The following is a 25,369-nucleotide window of genomic DNA, read 5'->3' as shown; positions in this document are numbered from 1 at the left end:
AAAGGAATAAATGGATAAGTGATCTTTTTATTTAAGAGTCAACATTGTCTTTAATAGTGATAAGTTAGAGATCTTTCCTATAAGATCAGAAGTAGAGAAAAGAAGCCCATTATCAAAATATTAGAAATTCTAGCTATAACATTAAAACTAAAAAAAGAGAGACAATAAGCATAGGCAAGGAGACGTACTCACTGTTTTGGTTTTTTTTGCAATGATAAAGTGGTTTACCTTAGAAAATAAACTAAAGACTAACTTAAAAACCGTCAGCACAGCTGCAGTATATAAAATTAATTCACATAAATCATCAGCATTTCTATTATGTTAATTCCTCCAAAAATATCTAGCAAGAAGAGACAAAAAGAGAAATTCTGGAGAAAATATTAATTGTTCAATGAAGTCCTCATCGTTAATATTATTAAAATGACAATTTTATGGAAATTAATTTAATTATTTAATGCCATACCAATAAAGCTATCAAATAATTTTATAGTGCTAAAAAAAAAAAAAAAGAAAAGAAAAGAAAAGGAAAAAAGAAAATAGAGAAGAATAAAAGGCAAAGAAAACCTACCAGTACCAAATCTCATTCTTAACTACAAAGCAACAATCATTTTAACAATATGGTACTGGGTAAAAAATAGGTCGATCAGTGAAACAGATTCGGTTTTCTAAACGCAAAAGGAAAAAATCAGCCAGTGGCCTAGTGTTCGATGAATCTGAACTACTGGGGCAAGAATTTGCCATTTCACAAAAACTGTTGAGAAAACTGGAAAAGTATTGAAATTATATTACATATAAACAGCATCTCATACCATTTACCATTACAAACTCCACAGAAAAACATGACAGACATAAAGGACATCCTAAATAAAATAGAGGATAGGAAGAAATTACTGTCAGATCAATGGTTGAAGGAATTATTCACAAACGAGATAGGATCAAAGAATGCAAATGGACATCTTATGACCACATAAAATTAATAAGTTTTTAACTAAACCAATGCTAAAAATTAAAGAAAAGCAGTCAAATATGGTGGAAAATGCATGCAAATTTCTTTGATAAAGTCTCCTTTTTAAGATACATAAAGAAACTGATTCAAATTCATGAAAACAAGATCCATTCCTCAATTGAAAACCACCCCTCCCAAAAAACCAGGTCTAAGGATATGAATGGAGAATTTTCATAACAAGAAATCCAAGCTAACAATAGCGTCATGAAATTATATCCTAAAGTATTAAATTTGAAGAAATGCACCCATCTAATTGGAATAGTTGCAAGACATGGGGGTGGGTAGGGACAGCTAGGTGGTGCAGTAGATAGAGCACCAGCCCTGAATTCAGGAGGACCCAAGTTCAAATCTGGTCTCAGACACTTAACATTTCCTAGCTGTGTGACCCTGGGCAAGTCACTTAACCACAGCCTGGGGGGGGGGGGGAGAAAGAGAAAGAGAGAGAGATGGGGATGGGTATACTATTAATGGAGGTGTGAACTGGTTTAGTCATTTAGATAGCAATTTGAAGCTATGCATCCAAAGCTACTACGCCTGTTGTAGCCTATCAATTTCACTCCTAGTTTAATACCCCAGCAAAACAAAAGAGAAAAAAGGATCACAAAAACCATTTAAAGCAGCATTTTTAGAGAACAAAAAGAACTGAAAATTAAAGATGTACCCATCAATTTGAGGAACAGCTGAACAAGTTATGGTAAAAAATATGATGGCTTCAAGAGAAACCCAGGAAGACTTGTATGAATTGTGACAGAGTTTATTAAGCAGACCTAGGAAAATATAACTTGCACAAATAACAATGGAATTGTAAAAATAAGCAACTCCAAAAAACTTAAAAATTTTAAACAACCTGACAACTAAAGGACTTGATACAACATGCTATACACCTCATGATAATGGACTCAAGGGTGCAAATAGAATTTTTTTTTCGGGGTGGGGGCGAGGGGGACAGATATCAATTCAATGATTTACATGATACGTAGAATTTTTAACAGAGAATGGGAGTTGGGAGGGGGAGGCAAGCAAAGAAATCTTAAAGAACAAAAAATATTTTTAAAAAATTTAAATTAAAAAAAATTTTTTAAAGGAATTTAGCTTCATTTATTATATGGAAAAAGTATTTATATAAACGCAAAACAAGGAATCACTGAATTTTGCACCAGAAGGTAGATTCTTTAAAAAGTCACTATTGTATAACCTATACAAGTTCACTATAAGGCGCAATGTGAGAAAAAGGACATGATCAAATGAGTAATATATATTTTGACAAGATCTAGGCTAGTGAGCATACAATCACCCAAGTTTATATCAATATTCTTATGCCAAAAGTTTTACAATATTATGTGTATATGTGAGATCTCACTATGAAACTTCAAAGAAATCCTTTTATATACTTTATACAGACTAAAATTAAGCATCAAAATAATCTCCCTTTTTTGACAGATATACAAATGAGTTGTCCAGTACAACTTTAGGGATCCACATAGAAATAATTATAATGTAAGGCATTATCTTGAAAATGTACTATTTAGAAAGGACTGAGGGTATTTTGGTCCCTTGTCATAATAAATACTATAATTTCAAAATTCCTTAGTACACACAAAATGATTTGTAGAAAACACTTAATGTTATTTGTAAATTTTTTTCATTATTTCCTTAATTACTTGTCACAATAATGTCAGGTAAATCATTGTTGATAGCAATTAGACATACAGTTGGATTAGAAGTACACTGTGTGGTTATTACAGGCCAGAGGCCTGAATATGATTATAGATCCTATTTCTTGGAGAGGTTCCCATTTTTCACCAGACCCCCAAAAGAAAATGAGCAACAGTGAGTCATGTTACAATCCTTACAGGTGGAATATTCAAAACAGGAAAATTTTAAAAATTTAAAATAAACTTTTGTTAATGATAATTGGAAAGGTTTTATATATATATATAGGAATCAATAGAAGAAAAGTATTTATAAAGCACACTACAAACTTTAATGCTACATATAAACACTAGTTATTAGTATTAATTCCCTAAACCTCCATTCTTTCTATCTTGAACTACTGTCTTCACCTCTACCAGGGCTTAATATACTAATTCATTCACCTTATGCATAGTCTATCAACCCCCAATCTCCATTAATAAAATGCATAGCCTACTCATTATCTTCCCGATCAAATACATAATCTTTTGACATTTAAAACTTTTAAAACTCTTCAAAATCCAAAAACCTGCGACTTTTCCAATCCATGCTCACCAGTTATACTCCCCATCTCTGGAGGTTAGAACTGCCTGCTCCCCATGATTAGAATGGTCACAGAAAGGTTATCAATAGATTCAGAAGTTAAATTCAAAACAAAACAAACAAAAAATCTCCAACACAAAACAATACTGCTTTTACTGCCAATACTGGCACTTTCCTCACTATAAAATCATTTCATACTCTAAGGACTTCATACTGGGGATAGGGATCATAAATCTTGTAGTAATGCCTCAGCCAGATTTTTATATTTGATAGCAAGCAAGAATTTGTTAAATGCTTCATGAGCACTGGTTACAATGCTAATAAACAGGAGAGATAGGAAAATAAAAGTTTTGTATATAAAGGATATATTAGCCTAAGTGGCATAAGATATATGTATTTTGCATTATCATAAAATAACCATGTCTGATATATAAAATGACAACTTTAATCAGATTACTGAAAAAACCTCAAGATACTGTTACAAATAAAACTATTAGGTAAAAACCTTAAGAATCTAGAATCCTTACCTGGTGAATTAAAAAGACAAAAAAAATTTTGCATTAACTTTTGTACACAGAACTCCAATTATTAAAACTTTTCTGTAATAATATTAGTACTCTCAGAGCCATCATTCAGTAACATTCAGATAAATGATATGTTTCTCATTCTGGAGAGGCACCTGAGCTTTATTTTTTGATTTGTATATTTCCAAACACAGACTACTTCATTTACTTTAAATAGATGACCAAGGAATTTGACAAAGTCAAAGTTTGCCTCATTATTTCATGATTTGGCTTGGGCAAGATCCAATTCAAGAAATAAAATCATTTATAAAGGCTTTATTATGTCAGATACTGTGTTAAATGTTGGGAATAGAAAGGAAAAAGTCTCTATCATGGAAGAATTTACATTCTAATGGGGGAAGACAATACATAATGGAATAGATACACAGATTGATTGAAAACAAATCCTTACAGAGTAAGGCTCTTAACAATTGCAAGTTGGGGTAGAAATGAATTTCTGTAGAAGATGCTTATTTTAATTATGTCTTGAGGGAAGTCAATGAAAGCAAGAATCAGAGATGAGGGGGATAGAACATACAACGATCTAGTGAAAAGGCAGAGAGAGGGGAGATAAAAATGTTCTTTGGGAATTCACACAAGGGGGGGATGACCAAGGTCAGACCTACTCTTTAGGAAAATGACTTTAGCAGCTGAGTGGTAGATGGGTAAAAACTGAGACAGATGAGGCTGAGAGATAAATGAAAATATTAGTTATTATAACATTACAGGTGAGAGGTAAACTGGGCAACAGCACTATGAGTGGAGGCAAGAATATAAGAAAAGACATACGGGGTGACAGTAGAAGAATTTGTAAATAGTAAATATACTTGTTTTATAAAATCTGTTCACTTCATTAGATCATGAGCTCCTTGAAGGAAGGGACAATGCTTTTGTTTTTCTATTTCCTCTGTATCATGAATCACATGAATCACATGATGAAGCATTGAACTAATTCTTGCTATCGACTATAAAAATCTGGCTGAGATTTATGATCCCTATCCCCAATACAAAGGCTTAAGGGTATCAAATGATTCTCATTCTTCTAGCTATCATACTTTTCTTCTATATCCTTGAATAATAACTCCAAGTCTATACCCAACAACTTTCATTTTTACTATCAAATCTGTTCAAACTGAAATCTGAACTCTACTAATGACTTTTCTTTCAAGGATCATCTACTAGTTTCTTTGCTAAATCCATAGGGATTTTTTTCCTCATCCATTACTCCTAAGATATCTGACATCGCTGACCATTCTCCTTTTTAGTAAGAAAATTTATTAATTTTAACATATAAGTTTTTCAACATGTAATTCAACCTCCCACCCCCATGAAACAGCTTATTGATTTCAAATTTAAAGAAGGGATTTGTCTTTTAAACTTTATAATATGCTGTGTTCACATTGACCATTGTATTTGACCAAAGTTTGTTGCCTCTCCATGTTGACTTTATACTGTTGTAGACATTGTATATATCCTGATTTTTGGCGTCTGGCTTTCTTCACTTTGCATCACTCCATGAGTCTTTTCATGTTTCTCTGAATTCTTCATATTTGTCATGGTGCAGTAATATTCCATTAAACTCATGTGTCATAATTTATTCAGCCATTCCCCAATGATTGGGCACATTTTGTTTCCAGCTTCTTTGTATCACAAATAATGCTTCTACCAATATTTTTTATACACTTGCCAACTTTTCTTCTTGAAAATGGATATTCCCTCAACTTCTGTTACACTGAATGATTCTGGTACTGCTTCTACCCTACAACTTTTCCCGAGTTATCTTTTAAATGTGAGCATTGCCCATATCTGTTTTTAGCCTGGTTTTTTTTTATCTTGAGTTTTCCTTTCTCACTCAAGATTTAATCTTTAATATTCAAACTGTGTGGCATACATTTCAACTCTAGCACCAATTGCTTAAGTTTCATACTTCGTCTTTTGACTCTCCCATAGATGTCTTATCAGTTGCTTAATCCTCCTGATCTTTCATATCATCAGAGTTGTTTTCATTCCCAATATGACCCTTAGTCCTCATTATTCCATCCTTGAAATACTGCAATAGCTTAATGGTTATTTTTCCTTTCTCAATTCATCTAATTCAAATGCTTTTGATTCAGAGCACACCTAAATAATCAAGATTTAAAGTAGATAAGCATTATGTAGATTAATTAATCCAATTCTCTCATTTTGTAGATAATCGGAGGGGTTAAGAGACTTGTTCAAGGTCACACAGACAGTAAACTCAATAGTCATATTTTGAACTTGAGGTATTTGATTTTAAATACACTGTGCTTTGCATTCTGCTTTAATTCTTTCTTCAAAATTCGCCATGGTTAACCCTGCCTTGCTAGATAAAGTCCAAACTCATAGACTGCCACATAAGGAGTATCTTCATTTCCCTTCCTTATATATGCACTGCAGCCAAGCTGGTTTAACTGCTATGGCACCCCAGATAGATGTTTTTCTACTTAAAAACATTTGGTTTTGCTGTCATGCACCTCCTTCCTATAGTAACCTATTTCCTCCTACAAAATACAGGTGAAATGTTAAGTTTTAGCATGAAGCCTCCTGATTATCCTGGCTGGAAGTGATCCTTTCTAGTACCTGGTACCAGATTTTGGAAACCTGTAATGTAATTTATGCTGTCATGTACTGCAGGTATGAAGGGGATATGTGTGATAGTTGTATCTCTGTATTTCCCACATTACCTAACATTTCCTTGTCTGTGGAAGGTCCTCCAAAATAAGTTGAATGAATACTGCTTCAGTAATTCTTCCTTCTACACATGCTATTAACCTTTCATATTCTCACTCAAAAGAAGCATGCTTATTCAAAGAATCTCTGATGAACTAAATGTATGAGTTTTGAAAAGCAAAATTTCTTTGTCAGTATATTTTTTCATTTATTGGCAGCAGTGGTTCTGAAGAATATAATGTTCTCTCAAGAACTTGCTCAGGTTTTTCTTGACTTCAAATGTTCTCATTTAAAAATGGAAACTTTGCATAGGTTGTGCTCATGATATTCAATTACTTAAGGATATTGTGCCTCTCTTTTTTATGATGCAGCTGCTCTTAAAGGAGCAGAAAAATGTGTTTGGATCTAAAACACTGGAAAGATTTACTCGTATTTCTTCATCATGGTTATTGTCCATAAAGAAATTTTTAAAAACATCTGCAGGACACTTCCTAGATATAAGGATGTGTCTGATCATCCCAAATATGTGAATCCATATTAAATTCGACAATGTACACAAATCATGTTGGTTCACAACTCATCCAGTGTGGAAATGTCTTCAGAAGAGGGCTCACCAATTTGCTGAAGGGATGAAAATAAAAATTTTGTTTTAGTGGCTAGCTCTCATACAAACATTAAGTTAAGCTCACACAAATTTGATTTTTGTTTTTCCCTGTTATATGTGAACTCAGAGAAACATCACCTTATTGATCAAATTAAACAGGTGATTTTTGCATTAGTAAAAACTCAATTATGATTTGAAAAAATTAGGCAATACAGCTAAAATGAACATTTAGGAAATTAAATTTAAATTCTTACCTTCTAATATAGCATTTTCTCTCAGCTCCTTTGCAGAATTCCAGGTTAAAAAGTAAGAAAAGTAGGTTCCATTTTCCTCCTGGTTCCAAAACCTTCAGATTTCCACACTGTTGTCTTTTTCATGAGTCTTTTTTGAGCAAGCAGAACAGTAAAGTTCTCTATTTCTAATCTCTATAGGAATGAAAGGAGGTAACTGCCTTTGTCCACTCCACTCCCAATTCTTAAGAGGCCCATCCAGGAGAACAGGAACACGGCCAACCTCTATCAAAAGTCAACAAGAGGAAGCACACAAGCAAGCAAAGGCACAGACTGAATTTCTTTCTGTCTTGTAAAAATGACTGTGCTTCTGGAGATCAAAATGCAGCTTTTGTTGATACTGGAAACTTTCATGTTCTCAAAGGACAGGATAATGATATTATTTACCAATTCTATATTTGAACAAAGATACTACAAAAAAATTTTTAAACATAATAAGATAGGAGTACCTAACAGTTAGCTCATATTTCTAATTCGCCCAAAAACACAATTTCAATTTTTAAAGACATCCTCCCCTTCCTGTCTTCAAGTCTTCTGGAGTAGAAAAGTCTACCAGTATCTTAATTTTCCTACGCATAAACATTACAAGGGGAAACATACTTGTTAACAGTCAGGTCCCTAGACTCATTGTAACCATTAATAATTTATGACTTTAAGTTGCTTCACCTTTCTAGGCCTCAGTTTCCAAAATTCTAAAAGTGGAGTTTCTACTCATTTTGATTCCATGGAATTGTTTTTTCTTCAGCATGCTTCCTTGAATCAGTCTTTTTTATCATTAGCATTGTCATTATATAAAGTTAACTGAAGCTAAAATATTGTAAAGAACTCTAGTGGACTTCTACCTTACACAAAAATGTAGGTTTAGTCTTCCTAAAATGATATTTGTACTCACTTTATCAAATATGAAATTTCATTTGCCAAGTTTTACAGGCTACAGTTGATTTTGCTTAAAGGATACAAACTTATAACCAAAATCTACCTTCTACTATTGGTGGTCTAATCTCTTTATTGCCTTTTATTATCACTTTCATATCTTTAGTTTCTTTATTCTTTCTATACTTAATAGTCTCTCACCCCTTATCTCATTAAAACATTTGAAATCTTAATGAGTCTTGAAGGCCTAAGCAAAGTCTTTTATGCCTAAAACTTAACAAAAATTCATGTTATTAAAAAAAATACCTCACTTATCCTTTACTAGTTCTTGCTATCAGTGACCTTGCTGCTAAGGCCATCAAGGACTATTTAAGGCCACTGTGTATTATAGTGGAAAGAGTACCAGTAGAGTGCCAGAATACTGAGGCTAAGTTCTTAAGTTCAAAGGTTGACAACTAATAGCTTTGGTTATGGATAAAGAACTTCAACTCTCAGCAGTGAAACAATATCTATAAAGTGCTTGGCACAGCATATAGGAGGTGCTATATAAATGCAGATTTTCTTCCTTTCCTCCACCCTTGGACTTCTGTTTCCACATTTATACACTAAGAGGGTTAAGATTAGGTGATCTCTAAAATAGTTCACTGTGTGCAACAAATAGTTTGATGGATACAGAGAATTAAGGATTGGAAAAGAAACTGAAAATAAGAATGGTTTAGGAAAGGCTAGGCTCAGTCAAGATTATCTACCAAGTATCCAAGCATCTTATCCAACCACACTTTTAAAGTCTAGAATCATGCTGCATGCCTCAATATTGCTCACCCTCCCAAATCCAATGTATTGTCCAATTCTGTTGATTTTTCACTTTTAACATCTCTCACTTTATACCCCCCTTTTTTCTCTGACTGTATCACCCTTCAAGAGCACTTTACTATCACCTCACATCTGAATTATTCCAAGAACTGCTGCTAAGTCTAGTACCTCAAATCTCTATTCTAATCTATCTTCCCTTGAGCAAATTAAAGTGATTTTGCTGAAGACCAGATTCTCTACTTAATAATAATAGCTTTCTACTGCTTCCAGGAACAAATACAAAATACCTTGGCATTCAAAATCCTTCATAACCTGTCCCCTTCATCTTCCCTTTATGTTCTTACACCTTACTGTCAGATTTTTTTTCCACTATATTTTTCAATCCAGTGACTTTGGCTTCCTGGTCATCCCATGAACAAGACACCCTATCCCTTAGTTCTGTGGATTTTCTCTGGATGTTTCACATGCCTGAAATTCTCTCTCTTTAATTTACTGATTTTCCTGGTTTCTTTTTAAGTCCCAGATAAAACCTCATCTTTATACGAAGCTTTTCATAACTCTCCTTAAGTGCCTTCCTCCTATAATTATTTCGCTACTTATCCAGAATATAGCCAGTCTGTATATATTTGTTTGCATGTTGTCTCCCCTATCAGATTATAAGAGCTTTGAGGACAGATGTTTGCCTTTTCTAAATTTTACTTGCACTTATAATCAATACTATTTCAAAACTCAGTAATGTAGTATATGTCTATATTTCAACCTTTCAAATACATTAAAAGATCTTATCTCAAGAACTGTTATTTCTTTCTATTCCTCTCAGTGATTAGCAGAATGCTAACATTCAATATTCATTTTTCCTTAAACAACTCTATTCAAATTTTTTCCCTTCAAGAAAATCTTTTAGAAAAAGCCCACCTATTCAAAGAATTTAAATTATTCCTGATGATCTATTTATTTGTCCCTTATACTTTATATCTCCCTAACCATATTACTCTTGTATAACCTCCAATAAAAATAATGTATTGATTCTCACAAGCATAAGATTATGAAGATTTCTAAGAAGAGGATTTATATTTTTCTTTATCACTTATTCACTATAAATACTTAATTACTATTGACAAGTGATTTTATTTTGTGGAAAAAAAATAAGGTTCTAGCTTACCTGTTTCTGCAATGCCTACAGCTAAATATTAGCTTTCACAATATACATTACAATCACCAGAAAGATAATTTTAAAACTTTGTCAACCCCAAAAATTATTTTAAAAAAATATATAAATAAAAATATTTAAAAAAATAAAAAATATAAAACCAACAACAACTATAAAAAACATTGTTAATCTTAATAGAAGATAAAAAATAAAAGAACTTACCAAAGATGGATCAAGATAACTATGTGTAGCTGACCAAGTTTGTGGGGTAATTAAGCTGTACAATGGAAACTGTTGCTGGGGACTGTATACTGGAGGTAAGTAAAACGATGTTGTGTAACGCTGTTGTGTGTAGAGGTTCATGTCCAGAGGTCTATATCCATTCTTTGGCAAAAATGTATTTATAGCAATAGCTTTTGCTTTTATCCGTGCCTTCACAAAAACATTAAATTCCTATTAGGATACTTAAGAATAATGACTTGCTATTAAACAAAATGAGGTCAATGTTCTTGATTACCTTTATTGGTTTTCCTTGAAAAATTTTTACTTCTTCTCTCAGGTATTTGTAAGCCTACGGCAAGAAAACATTAAAAACTGTATTTCTTCATTTTTATAAACTAATTTAAGTCAATTTATTAACATAAATAAGATGCTCATTAGTTTAAATGTGATATACCTGAAAAGACAAAAACCATTAATGATTAGATTAGTTAATCTGGAACTGAGGTCATATAATTTGGAAAGGAAACAAAAAGAGAAGTGAGTATAACTCATTATTCATCTATATAGGGGCTCCAATTACATATTAAACTTATCGAAAAGCCTCTGAGAAATTTTAAAGTACATTCCTCCTTCATCACCCAGACCCAATCTGATCAGATCCCATAACTAACCAGACTTATTTTTTCATTATTCTATTGCATTTCATTATTCTATTGCAACACTAAGTATAATCTCTTTGGTCTATCCATTATCCCACAGACCATAATCATTCCTGACTCTGTGCCCTCTATCTAACTATAATCTTTCTTTTAAAATCCTTCTCAATTTTAATTCTTTAATCTTCCCTGCCTATTTGCAAACTCTTCTTGCTACATTTATTAGATAGACAATAACTCAGCATGTGATTATAATGTCTTGTATATCAGTTGCTATGATTTATTATGTTTGTCTTATTTCTGTATCAAGATCTTTTGTATACAGCAAGCATCAAATTGCAAATAACAGAATAAGAAATTATGACATGTTGGATCAATTCATGAATGAACATTAAGAATTTTCTCTCAGCCACAGAGAAGATGTATTTGTGGTATAATCTAAGTATAATTTTCATACAATTTGAATAGTGATGTCAAACTTCTTTGAAATTATTACTTTTAATATTGCTATTATAAATATCAAGTTTTCTAAAATTTTTATCTTCAAAAATGAAAACCTGTCCTTTTTCCTCTTTATGTATGTATATAAGGAGACTTTATTCTAGCTTCAAGCTACCGGCATAATGGAACATCACTTTAACATCAGCTCTGCTGTTGATCCACAGAATATTAGCAAATATATTTACAGTATATTTTACTTGTAAGGGGAAAAAAAAAAAAAAAAAAGGCTTACCTGTTGCGCATCAGCTTCTGTTTCAAATGTTATAAACCAATTGTCATTATAGGCAAACTCACAATTGACAAACTTAGGCAAATTATCTCCTGTGAAGAGTGCTTCTACTTCCTATACAATGTTGTAAACAAAAGAAGGTATAATGTAATTTATCCAAATTTAGAATGAAAAGGTGAGTCAGGAACAAAAATAATCAATTAGGACCAAAAAAACAAAAACCAATTCCAAACTTGCACTCTCCCCATTCCCCCCCCCCCCTACTCCTCCCCTGGCTAATCTTCAAAAAACTTAGTTTAAATGCCTTTACAATAAAGTCATACTATGTTTTAATGACAATTAACCATCAATATTACATACATTAGGCATATAATTTATAGCAATCTAATCCTCTTCTTTTACAATACACTGCAAATGTTTTAATTTCATTATTTAAATGCTACTTAAGCTATTATTTTCTGTTGGGGACTCCTCTCTGCTACTGTGTAATAGACATTATTCCTGAATTAATTTAAATTTCTATAGACAGTACTCTGTAGAGAGTTGTATTCCAGTTTTAGAGTAATTTTAAGCAATTAAAGTTTAAGATTTTTACAAAACATAGTTTGGCACAAGAAATATTTTTGTTTAAATATCATCTGAGGATGAATGCACATGTGTATGACTATGACCTGATTATAAAGCACTTTTTGCACATTAAGCATACCATGTGAAGGACACAAATAATCTCAATTTCTATCCTTGTTTCTTAACTAAACTGAAATTCCTGCTCGCTGCACTGAGTTTATTTCTGTACATAATTAAAATACTGAAATTCTTATCACAAGAGCTGGTTATTCTGCATTAATAAAAGCATTAATTTTTTGTTAGCTTGAGAAAATTGCTTAAGGTAAGAAATTAATCTTTTAAAAGATGCCAGATCTTCACCCCCAAGCCCAACCTTTTTTGTCTACTCTAGATTTACAAGGATTTTATAATGCTGAAAAAACAGAATAAAAACATTTTAAAATAACATCCCATTTTTATATCTATCTGCAACTAATAAGAAGATAAATTTAATTTTATAGCCTGAAGCAATAGAAAGGGATTTTGTTGGACTAGTTTGGACAGCAAATTCTAAAAGGAGTCCTGTGGAAAATATGTAGTTTCTAAGTGCCTTGAAAAAAGAAACCTTGGAGGCATAGCCAGGAATGTAGATTTCTTTTTGCACAAGAGGTAATCTTAAAAGATGTGTAACATAAAAAACAACACAACAACTCAGTGACTTGTTCTTGTTCAGTTCTTGTTCTTGTTCAGTGACAAGTTTTTATTTCATTAATTCATTTAACAAAAACTCACAAACACTTATAGTACCCAAGAGAACTTAAGTGTCTACCAATTTTTTTTTCTATAATGCTAAAAAATAAATTGTGTGCTTGGTCAATTAGAAAAACACTGTAGCAATGCAAAAGGAAGGGACTATAGATTTCCCCTTTAAACATTACTTTATAAGACTAAATAAACACCTTGTAAATCTTGAGTTCATGGTGAGATTATATTTTTTGTCAAACCTTTCTAGGAAACAGGTTTGGAGAGAAGGTAGGAATTTGACTAATAAGTTATGATGATAATTAAAGGATAATTCAATAATTCAAAAGGATAATTCAAATAATTCAATAATTCAAACAAAAACATTCCATAATGTCAAAGTATATATTTGACAGTCCAACCTAGAATATAAATTCCTTACTTCTATAGGAGTAGATTCAGGTATTTCACGTAATATAACAATGCATCGATTCTGATTTGGCCTGACTTTCTCTCCATTCTCATCCACTTGGACTAAAGGCAATGCTACAGAGAAGAAAAATATGTAGTGAAGCAATTTTCAAAATTAACAAGAAACAGACTACTTATAAACTTTAACTTATTGGTTAAAACCTTCCTAAAATGAAGAATGGCAATCCTTCCATAGAATTTTTGTTATCAAATAGCACATTATTTCATTCTCCAGGGTCTAAGATTATAATCAACTACTTACAAGGTGCTATATTTTTGTCATAGTTACATAACATTTCAAGCAAACTATAAAATTTGCAATCTAGTTAAAAAAAAAAAAAAAACCACCAGTCAGATTAACAACTGTCAGAAACTGTTCAGAAAAATCACCCTAGTATGATACCAAATCATGATAGCAAAAATTTAAGATTGAAAAATAAAATTTGACTAGAATTCTAATGAATAGTAAGTACTATTAAAAGTACTATTCATTCAAAAGTACAATATAAAAATAGAAGTTTCATTTTGTAATCTTGATACAATGAATAGGAATTATTGAGCTACAGATTTTGAAATTCATTTGTTACCTTTAATTAATTCCAATAATGACCTTTAATTAATAAATGAATCAAATTGTGTTATATATATTTAGTTTAAACTCCAATAATGACCTAAAAACAGGATTAGAAAGACAAACCAAAACATACTTTTAGTTTTAAAACAAGATATACAAATAATTTATAAAGTTGTCAATTGATGCAAAATTGATCTTTGATCTTTGTTTTCCTTTTTTTGAAAAAGGCATTTTGCTATTAGTAAAAATGTCTGCCTACCTATCTCTATATCTTGTTAAGCGCAGTACTCAAGGATCAGAAATGTATTTTAGACAATTGTTCAAATTCTAAAGGCTATGCTAAAAAAAAAAACTTTAGGATTAAAAAGTTATTTGTTAAAATACTTCAAAAGCAATGTTAGGGACCACAGGTGTTTAGTCTTAACCCATCTAAAAACTAATCTCTTAATCCCATCCTGCCATTTGGCATCTTGAGCACAGAAATCATTCTACCTCATATTATAAACTTCTGCTGTCAAGGTCTACTGCCTCATTTTTGTTATCTACAAATGTGCTTTGGTCCCCCAATTTCTTAGAAATAAGTCTGCCATCTTTTAAAATAATCATATCTTATCTACCTTGGCTTTTTTCCTGTAATTTGGCTGTGAAAGAGATTTATCCTCACTGTTTTCACTTCCTTTCACTCTTCAATTTGATGAAAGATGTTTCAAACCCTATTACTCCAATAAAACTATTTCTTCCAACATTATTAATGACCTATTTATTTCTTTCTTTGTATTATTACTGTTTTTATTTTCCCCAGTTACATGTGAAAACCTTTTTGTTTTGTTACTATGTATGTAGATTCATTTTTACATATTTCCATATCACTTATGTTGGAAGAGATATATGAGGGGAAAGCCATAAGAGGAAAAAAAAAAAGATGAAAATAGTATGTGTTGAGCTATATTCAGTATCCAAAATTCTCTCTAGATGCAGATGGTGTTTTCCATTCAAAGTTTATTGGGATTACCTCACCGAGAAGAACCAAGTCTTTCCATAGCTGCTCATTACATAATCTTGCTGCTGCTGTGTACAGTGTTTTCCTGGTCCTGCTCATTTCACTCAGCATCAGTTCATGTAAATCTTTCCTGGCCTTTCTATAATCAGTTTATTCATAATTTCTTATAGAACAACAATATTCCATAACATTCACATACCATAATTTATCCAGCCATTCTCCAATTGATGGGCATCCACTGTTTCCAGTTTCTTGCCACACGAAAAAAGCAACTACAAACATTTTTGCACATGGGGGTCCTTTTCCCTTTTATGATCCCTTTATGATACAGGCCCTATAGTGGCATTATGGACTCGGAGGGTATACACTTTTATAGCCCTTTGGGCATAGTTCCAAATTGCTCTCCAGAAAGGTTGGAGCAGTTTACAACTCCATCAATAATGCATTAGTATCCTAAATTTCCCACATCTCCTCCAACATTTATTATTATCTTTTCCAGTTATCTTAGCCAATCTGAGAGGTGTGAAGTGGTACCTCAGAGTTGTTTTTAATTTCCATTTCTCTAATCAATAGCGAATTAAAACATTTAAAAATATGTTTTCATATTTTCCACTTTTATTTTTCAATTTCTGTATCTGTTCATATCTTATGATAATTTATAAATTGGGAAATGGTTTATGTTCTTATAAATTTAAGTCAATTCTCTCTCTCTCTGTGTATCTCTCTCTCTATATATACATTTTATATAATATTACAAACAATGGCCGTAAAAAAATCCCTCCCCTTCCCCCCCAAGCTTTCTGGTTCTCTACTAATCTTGACCGAACTGGTTTTGTTTGTGCAAAATCTTTTTAATTTAATGTAATGAAAATTATTTCATTCTGCATTCATAATGCTCTCTAATTCTTCTTTGGCCTTAAATTCTTCCCTTTTCCAAAGGTCTAACCAGTAAACTTACTCTTCTAAATTGCTTATACTGTCACCCTTTATGCCTAAACCATTTATGGAGTGTGAGATAATAGGTATAAGTCAAGTCTCTGGCATTACTTTCCAGTTTTCCCAGTAATTTGTCAAATAATAAGTTCTCATTTTATTATAGTCCAGAAGCTGGAGTTTTTGGTTTTATCAAACAGTAGATTACTATAGTCACTGATTATTATGTCATATGTATATAATCTATTCCATTGATCTAACGTACGATTTCTTAGCCAGTAGCAGTTTTAGGTTTGGTATCACCAGACCCTGTTACTGACATTTCCTCCCCATTGATTCCTCTAAGATTCTTGACTCTTGGAAACTGAGTGGATGCCCATCAATTGGAGAATGGCTGAATAAATTGTAATTTATGAATATTATGGAATATTATAGTTTTGTGAGAAATGACCAACAGGATGATTTCAGAAAGACCTGGAGAGACTTACATGAACTGAAGCTGAGTGAAATGAGCAGGAGATCATTATATACTTCAACAACAATACTATATGATGATCAATTCTGATAGATGTGGCCATCTTCAACAATAAGATGAACCAAATCAGTTCCAATATAGCAGTAATGAACTGAACCAGTTACACCCAGCAAAAAAACTCTGGGAGATGACTATGAACCACTACATAGAATTCCCAATACCCTTATTTTTGTCTGCCTGCATTTATTTCCTTCACAGGCTAATTGTACACTATTTCAAAGTCTGATTCTTTTTGTACAGCAAAATAACTGGACATGTATACACATATTGTATTTAATTTATACTTTTAACATATGTAGCATGTATTGGTCAACCTTCCATCTGGAGGAGGGGGGTAGGGGGAAGGAGGGGAAAAATTGGAGCAAAAGGCTTGGCAATTATTGATGCTGTAAAATTACCCATGCGTATATCATGTAAATAACAAGCTATAATAAAAATAATAATAATAAAAAATAAGACCTTTTCTTGACCTTTTCTTTTTTCCAGATGAATTGTTCTTATAAAATAATCTTTTATCAATTTAACTAGTATGGTACTGAATAAATAGACTAATTGATACTTTTCCAATTTTTTAGAACTTACTATTAATGTGATAAGTGTTGTCTTTGCAAATAGACATCTAAATATTTATTTTGTAAAATTATTTTAAATAGAATTTCTCTCTCTCTTGCTGTTGGACTTTGTTGGTAACATACAGAAATGTTGATAATTTGTGTGGGTTTATTTTGTACCCTGCTACTTTGCTAAAGTTGTTAATAGTTTCAAATAGTTTTTGTTTGATTCTCTAAGTATACCATCATATTATCTGCAAATAGTGAAAGTTTTATTTCCTCTTTGTCTACTCTAACTCCTTCTTTTCTATTATTTCTAAAGCCAGTATTTTTAGTATAATATTGAATAAGGGGAGATAATAGGTATTCTTGTTTTACCCCTGCTCTTACTCAGAATTCTTCTAGCTTCTCCCCATTACAAATACTGCTTTCTGGTGTTTGAGATAGATATTACTTAAGAAAAACTCCATTTATTCTTATGCTCTCTAGTGTTTTTAATACGAATGGTCGCTATATTTTGTCAAAAACATTTTTTTAATGTATTAAGATTATCATGTAATTTGTAAGTTTGGTTACTGATATTGTCTGTTATGAGAAGTTTCCTCATATTGAACAAGTTCCGCATTACTGTTATAAATCCTACTTGGAAATCTTCTTTTTGTTAATATTTTATTTAAAATTTTTTTTTATCAATACTTATTAGAGAGATTTGATCTAACAAGAAACTAGATGGCACAGTAGATGAAGCCCTGGAGTCAAGAGGACTTAACTTGAAATCCAATTCAGACACAACACTTATTAGCTGTGTAATTGAGCAAGTTCCTTAATCCCAACTGTCTTGAGGGAGTGAGAGGAAGAACAACTAGAGTAAACTAAATGACCTTCCTTACCCTGTTTTGTTTTGTTATAATGTTGAAGGTGGGTTGCCACGATACTGTTTTCTCTTGACTCTTCTATTTGACTACCCTTCTTAGCTCCCTTTTCTGAAACTCCCCTTCTTAACTGCAGATATACCAAAAAAAACCAAAAAACAAAAAAAACAAAAACAAAAACAAAAAACAAAAAACAAAAAACAAAACAAAAAAGTGCTATTACCCTATTCTTTTTCAGTACCCTCATCAGATTTCAAGGATTAAAATTTCACTTTATTACAGATAATTCCCTGATCGTTATGTCTAGCACTAGTTTCTCACCTTTAGGCTCACATCACCAAATACCTACTAGACATTTCAAAACGAACATGCTATATAGGCACATGAAAACATATCCAAAGGAGAATTCAGTTCACCTCAAATGCACTCTCGAACTCTGCAATTTCATTAGAGGGTACCAACATTCTTCCAGTAAGTATTTATTAAGTATTGGTTCACTGACACAAAGAAACTGAAGACTAAGAACAACAAATGCAGAACACAAATATCTTGTTCCCTGCTTACTTTGAATATCTGAAGGAGACTAGGGATTACCAATTTTTTAAACAACAACAACAATAATTAACATTTATATATTAACTTGTTGTTTACAAAATACTTTACAAATATCATCTCATGTTATCTTCATAAGAATTCCAGGAGGTAAGTAATTTTTCTTACTCCCATGTTATAGATGAGGAAATTGAGGCAGACAGAGGTTAATGGACTTGCCTGGCTTCACCCAACTAATAAGCATTTGTGACTGGATTTGAACTCTGATCTTCCCAACTCTAGACAAAGAGCTCTCTCCACTGTGCCATCTGGTTCCTATAGCAGAAAAACTGTTTTTCTGCCTCTTTTTGTATGGAATTAATTTGAGGAATTTGAAATTGTAGTCTGGATTGCAGAATCTATACCAATCTAGAGTTCCTTGGAGTCAGTTGTTTTATTATTTTGAGTATGTATTAGTCAGTCATGGCACTAAATTATTCCTTCCCCCCAAACCTCCTCTAACAATTCAGTAAAATAATGTAAAAATTAACTGAGGAATGAAAGAAATAAACCCAATGTTAAGAAAGCCTTTAATTAATATCCCAATATCTATCTTGTTTCTGCATTTGGTTGGGTAATCTACATGACCATTTTATTTAAGAAAATAATTACTCTTCTGGCTTTATTAAACTGTATTTTAGCTTCTGGTTATTAATTGAATTAGCACTAAGTAAGCACATATAAGATATATGACATGAAAATACAGAATAAAGAATTTAAGTATTTGCCTTTAAGGAATTTAAAAACTATTAAAATAATAGCATCACAGATTAAAATACACATGAAAACATTGACAACCAAAACAGAGTTCTATCTAGAAATAATCATGATTTTAAAAAATCTAATTATTTCACTGGTGCATAAAAGATAGGGATCACATATTTTATTTCTTTCAAAAGGTCATCCACTTACATCGAAGAACTTCAACAATTAAATCCAAATCAGTACTGAGTTTCTTGATATGGTCGAGGTTAGCTACTGTTGTTATTGGCACATACTGATCACTATCCATCTGTGATATAAGATACATGTCACTTGCAAGATTCTCTCTGTTTAAAAAAAAAAAAAAAAAAAGGTATGGGGGGTTGCTTTATGAATCAATATTAAACAACAAACTCAAACTGTTATTATTCTTTGAATATAGGTAGGTATAAATTAATCACACATATTTTTCACTTTATATGACATACTGCTTTTAGGTTGTATGTAAGACAAATTTTATACACTGAATTATACTTTAAATATTAGAGAAGATTCTAGAACTGAAATCCTAAAATACAATGATTCATCTTGGAATTGAGGTACCTCAAAGATGAAGTAAATAGACTTCAAATTCTATTTGTACTGGATACCAGATTGGGTTATATGCAAGAACTAACATGGAGCTCCTCAATAAGTATGCAAGTCTCCAAATGATAAAACTTATGGCAATAGCAATTTACAAAATTATGTATTAGGGTATGACAAATTGCAATCTGTGAAGAATTACAGCACACAATAATTTACATAAAAACATTTTTAAAATATAATAGCATATTTTAAATATGAATTTCATATATGAAAAATTTTAATGTGAGAATGCTTATGGAAAAATTTACCCCAAAAATTTACTTAAATAGCAATTTTAAAAAATTATAATACTATTTGTGAATACAAGTGTTGTTGTTTTTTCCCCTTTAGCCAGCTGTTCTCCCATAAAATTGGAAAAGAATCTTTCATCTGGCAAGTACTTTGGACATTCCTAACCGAACCTCATTTTAGAGCAAGGGATTAGTAACAACCATACTAACACAATAATAATAATACACCTAATTTCTGTATAAACTCTACATTGTAAAACATAATTATTCTTCCACTTTTTATCTACTTCTGGAAACAAGGTTGTTAAAATTATAAGGCTGGTTTTATACAAATATATCATTAGAAAAATGGAAAGTACAATCTATGTGATAGTTGGAGGGTAGATAAGACATGTTATCCAATTCAACCAAGGGAATTCAGAGTTGTTTGTCATTGTTACTCAAAGAATCTATTTGTTTTTCAGAGAACAAAAAATGTTAAAAAATATACAGCTATAAAAACAGAATAATTTGTTATTCCAAATGACAGCAGGTATTGGTCTTGTGTTTTGAGATATAAGGCAGAATTGGATTAAATTACTTCCATGTTAAATGAAAGATGAATAGGTACTATTCTAGATTAAAATTTTTGAAATATGCAATATGAATCTTTATTCCACCAAAGTATGACAGATGGCCATACAAACCAAATCATGTATCAAAATAAATAAGAATGGATAATCTTACCGAGATAAACAGAATTCCAGTGTTTTTTTAAGTACTTCTCGGGGGTCTTCCTCAACTTCTTCACTTTCTTCTGTACAAAAAATAACAAATAACTCAGAAAAGAAGAAAAAAAGTACTCAAATATTATTTTTAAATGCTTTTAAAATGCTTTAAAAATGCTTGAACTAAAATTACTAATACTATTCCTTTACAGCAAATTGATATAGATCAAGAATAAAGATATCAATATCCAATATGCAAATATGTGGATGAAGTTCAAAAACAGGGAGAGAGGAAGGGGGGGGGGGGGGAGAGGAGGGGGGGGAGGGGGGGAGAGAGAGAGAGAGAGAGAGAGAAGCAGGAAGTTAATAAATATTTTCTGAGTCTTTGCGAACCCATCTACTAGAGCTGTAGAAAAGGGAATTTATGCTTCGAGTTGAACTAGATAATCTCTGAAGTCTTTTTCCAGTCCCAATATACCAAACTGAGGAAAACATAAGTGAAGCTACATATGTCACTTCTATCTAATTTGTGTATTTTGCTTTGTTGATAACAGAAATTTCCCCCAAGAACTTTGACTGAATCATGTTAAATTAATTAATGAAAAATGACACACAGAGGTACATTCAATAGCTAATTCATTTGCCTGTCTTCTCTTAACTCTTTTTCAACAAAATTTTATCACATTTTCTATTCAATGGATATGAAATTTTGTTAGAGTTGTTATGATTTGCATTCCCCTCGTGGTAATTTTAATATGATTTTTAATGCAACTATTTTAAATAGTTTTAATTTTTCCTTTTGGAAACTGCTTATGGCCTTTGAACATTTACCTACTGGGGAATAGATCTCGACTTTATATATTTATGTCTATTTTCTATACATTTTGAACATCTACCTGGTCAAATATTTAGTGGAAAGTTTTCTTTCATTTCTAATTGCAAATTGTATTTATTTGTGCAGAAACGTTTTAGATTTATGTATAAACAAGACTATCATTTATGATCTCTTCTTTTTTCTGATCATGTAATTCCCCTCAATCCACAAGGTATTAGAAATAATTTTCTTTTTTCCTCTATCTTATTGTGGTATAACTTTTTTTCTATATTTAAATCATTTGGATTTCATTTTAATATAAGGAATGAAATGCTAATCTAAATTTTTTTTTTAAATTTAAAGTTTTCTCATTATTTCCACTTCCAATCCCTTTCAGCTAGTTATACTGTTAGATTATTAAAATAGATTTCTACATGCATTTATAAATAAATCTTACGTAGTCTATTCACTTAATATCAATTAGAAGAGAATTTTGAATCGCTATTTTGTAGTATATTGAGACATGAAAGCATGATGCTCTCTTCTTTCATAGTTTTTCCCCCTATTATATCTCCTGATATTCTTGACCTTTCATTGCTCCAAATGAAGTTATTATTTTTGCTAATTCGATGAGCTTTTTCATTTTAAATTTTATAACATTAACAGGAAATTTATAGATTAATTTAGATAGTAATGTCATTTTTAGGATACTGGCTAAGCTCAAATCTCAAACAACCTCTAAAAGTTTATATAGTCTTGGATTTCTAAGAATTATGCTGTAGGTAAAATTATATAAATGCTTTACATAATTTCACAGATTGTTAATCCCTAGATATTTAATGAATTCTGTTAATTTCTAAAAGGAACTTCTTTTTCTATTTCTTCATATTTGTTAATATAATGAAAAAAAAAAAAAAGTTAAAGTGACTTATGTGCATTTATTTTGTATCATGCTACAAAAGGATTTTCACAACCTGGAAAAGACAAGGGCACACTTGTGATTTTAATGTATTTTAATTTATTATGTGAATGGGTTTAAACCCAAAACACTATGAAGAATGGACAAGAGTTTAAAAAGACTTTCTAAAGAAGGCTGAAAGTGACAATAATATAGTTACAAGTGAACAACAAATGAGAACAGTAAAGTTTCTTCTGTTCCTACTGAAACCTTTTCATTAACACATTAAAACACACACACACAAACGTCTGACAAGTCAAAAATAATTGTTAACAAGCAAATTTTTTGAAATGTGGATTTATAGCCCTTACTACCTTATCCTCAAATGTTTATCATATCTTGAGTTGTTGATTAATCATAGTAAGAAGTCACCATAAACAGACATTTAAAAACTTTTGTAGCAAAAATGTTGTACGTCCAAAAAAAAAAAAAAAATGCTGATAAACTTAAAAATTTCCAGGCTTTTTTTTTTAATGTACTTTAATATCACCTAAATGTAGAATTTCAGCAGATTTTCAACCCATTTGTATTTAAAAGCATTAAAAATCTAACCTTATAACAACAACCATGAATAAACAGCAATAGGGAAAAAAATTTACCCCCTCTCATTTATTAATTTTTCTCATTGTGTTATTTGTAGCTTGTATTATGTAAGTTAATTGTATAGACAAACAGTATCCTTGCTACATTTTCCCATAAGGTAAGGTCCTATTATTCCTATGATTTTTAGTTCTTTGTGTATTTTGCTGAAGACTTTTAATATGTCTATATTGATACAATCATGATTTAAAAGTTTTTAATGTCATATCTTATATAAATTACATATATGTTTCATATATATAATTGTTTTCCAATATTGAACCAACAAAGTGTTACCTAACAAAAATCTCATCTGATCTTAGTGAACATTTTTTAAATATATTATTGTAGCTTCTGTGCTAATATATATTTTACATCACTATAATGTCCATTAGTGATATTGGTTAAGTTTTCCTTCTTTACCTTCTCTATACTTTGTCAATGTGTCAGAATCATCTATTTTTGCAAACATTCTGCTCTAAGCAACTGCTCATACTCTATATTGCTACACTGACATTGGGAGTTTTCTCACTTGCAAATTCCTCATTGCAATGAAATCATTGCCCCAATTCCTATCACTATTAATACAGTAGTTATTTGTAGATTTTTTTTTCCAAATCATTTAAATTGCTCGTGGATAGGTCGAGCAAATATAATAAAGATGACAATACTACCTAAACTAATTTATTTAGTGCCATACCAATCAAACTCCCAATAAAACTATCTTACTGAATTAGAAAACATAACAACAAAATTCATCTCGAAGAACAGAAGGTCAAGAATTTCAAAGGAATTATTGAAGAGAAAAGCAAATGAAAGTAGTCTAGCTATATGTACTATATTATAAAGCAGCACTCATCAAAACCATTTGGTACTAGTTAAGAAAGAGAAGTTGATCAATGGAAGAGGTTAGGTTCACAGAACAAAATAGTCAATGACTATAGTAATCTAGTGTTTAACAAACCCAAAGACCCCAACTTTTGGGATAAGAATTCACTATTTGACAAAAACTACCGGGAAAAATGGAAACCAGCATAGCAGAAACTAGGCATAGACCCACACACCTAACACCCTATACCACACCAAGATAAGGTCAAAATGGGTTCATGATTTAGATATTTTTAAAATGATATTATAAAAAAATTAGAAGGACATAGGATAATTTACCTCTCAAATCTCTGAAGAAATTTGTAACCAAATTAGAACTAAAGATCTAATAGATATTTTTTATTATATTAAGATAAAAAGTTTTTGTACAACCAAAACTAATGCAGACAAGATTAGAAGGGAAGCAATAAACTGGGAAAACATTTTTACACTCAAAGATTAAAAGATAAAAGCCCCACTTATAAAATATATAGAGAATTAACTCAAATTTATAAGCCATTCTCCAATGGATAAATGGTCGAAGAAATTGAAACTATTTCTAGTCATATGAAAAGGTGCTCCAAATCACTATTGATCAGAGAAATGTACATTAAGACAACTTTGAGGGACCACTATACACTTCTCAGCTTAGCTAAGATAACAGGAAAAGATAATGACAAAGGGATTGGGATGTGGGAAAACTGAGACATTGATACATTGTTAGTGGAACTGTGAAAGGATCCAACCATTCTGGAAAGCAATTTGGAACTATGTTCAAAAAGTTATCAAACTGTGTATACTCTTTGATCCAGCATTATTACTATTGGGATTATATCCCAAAGAGATCCTAAAGGAGGGAAAGGGACCCACATGTGCAAAAATGTGGCAGCCCTCTTTGTAGTGGCAAGAAACTGATAACTAAATGGATGCCCATCAATTGGAGAATGGCTGAATAAACTATAGTATATGAATATTATGGAATATTGTTCTGTAAGAAACGACAAACAGGATGATTTCAGAGAGGCCTGAACAGACTTACATGAAACTTTGCTAAGTGAAGTGAGCGTTGCAACAAGACTATACTATTCTGACGGGCATTATTTCTCTTCAACAATGAGATGATTCAAACCAATTCTACTTATGCAATGATGAAGAGAGCCATATACTCCCAAACAGGCCTGTGGGAACTGAGTGTAGACCACAAGCATTCTTACTCT

General features: G+C 31.4%; 1 protein-coding gene and 1 long non-coding RNA gene across 4 annotated transcripts in view; both read right to left on the bottom strand.

Annotated features, from left to right (window-relative positions):
* LARP4B (La ribonucleoprotein 4B) overlaps positions 1–25,369 on the bottom strand; it is a 190,298-nt gene that overhangs the window by 23,398 nt on the left and 141,531 nt on the right. For all 3 annotated transcript variants that reach the window (XM_074267225.1, XM_074267224.1, XM_074267226.1), the window contains exons 5-10: positions 20,954–21,023; positions 19,560–19,696; positions 13,563–13,666; positions 11,837–11,947; positions 10,743–10,796; positions 10,448–10,657 (exon numbers count right to left, since the gene is read on the bottom strand). In XM_074267225.1, coding sequence (XP_074123326.1) covers positions 10,448–10,657; positions 10,743–10,796; positions 11,837–11,947; positions 13,563–13,666; positions 19,560–19,696; positions 20,954–21,023 — 686 coding nt within the window. The remainder of the gene's footprint in view (positions 1–10,447; positions 10,658–10,742; positions 10,797–11,836; positions 11,948–13,562; positions 13,667–19,559; positions 19,697–20,953; positions 21,024–25,369) is intronic.
* LOC141542650 (uncharacterized) lies at positions 2,081–10,439 on the bottom strand. Its single transcript, XR_012482224.1, has 2 exons — positions 7,354–10,439; positions 2,081–7,116 (listed from the first exon to the last, which is right to left on the bottom strand). It is a non-coding gene; the product is annotated as an uncharacterized LOC141542650 (long non-coding RNA).

The sequence above is a fragment of the Sminthopsis crassicaudata genome, chromosome 5 (genome assembly GCF_048593235.1).
Source record: "Sminthopsis crassicaudata isolate SCR6 chromosome 5, ASM4859323v1, whole genome shotgun sequence".
Classification (NCBI taxonomy): domain Eukaryota; kingdom Metazoa; phylum Chordata; class Mammalia; order Dasyuromorphia; family Dasyuridae; genus Sminthopsis; species Sminthopsis crassicaudata.
This window is presented reverse-complemented; position numbering and strand designations above follow the sequence as displayed.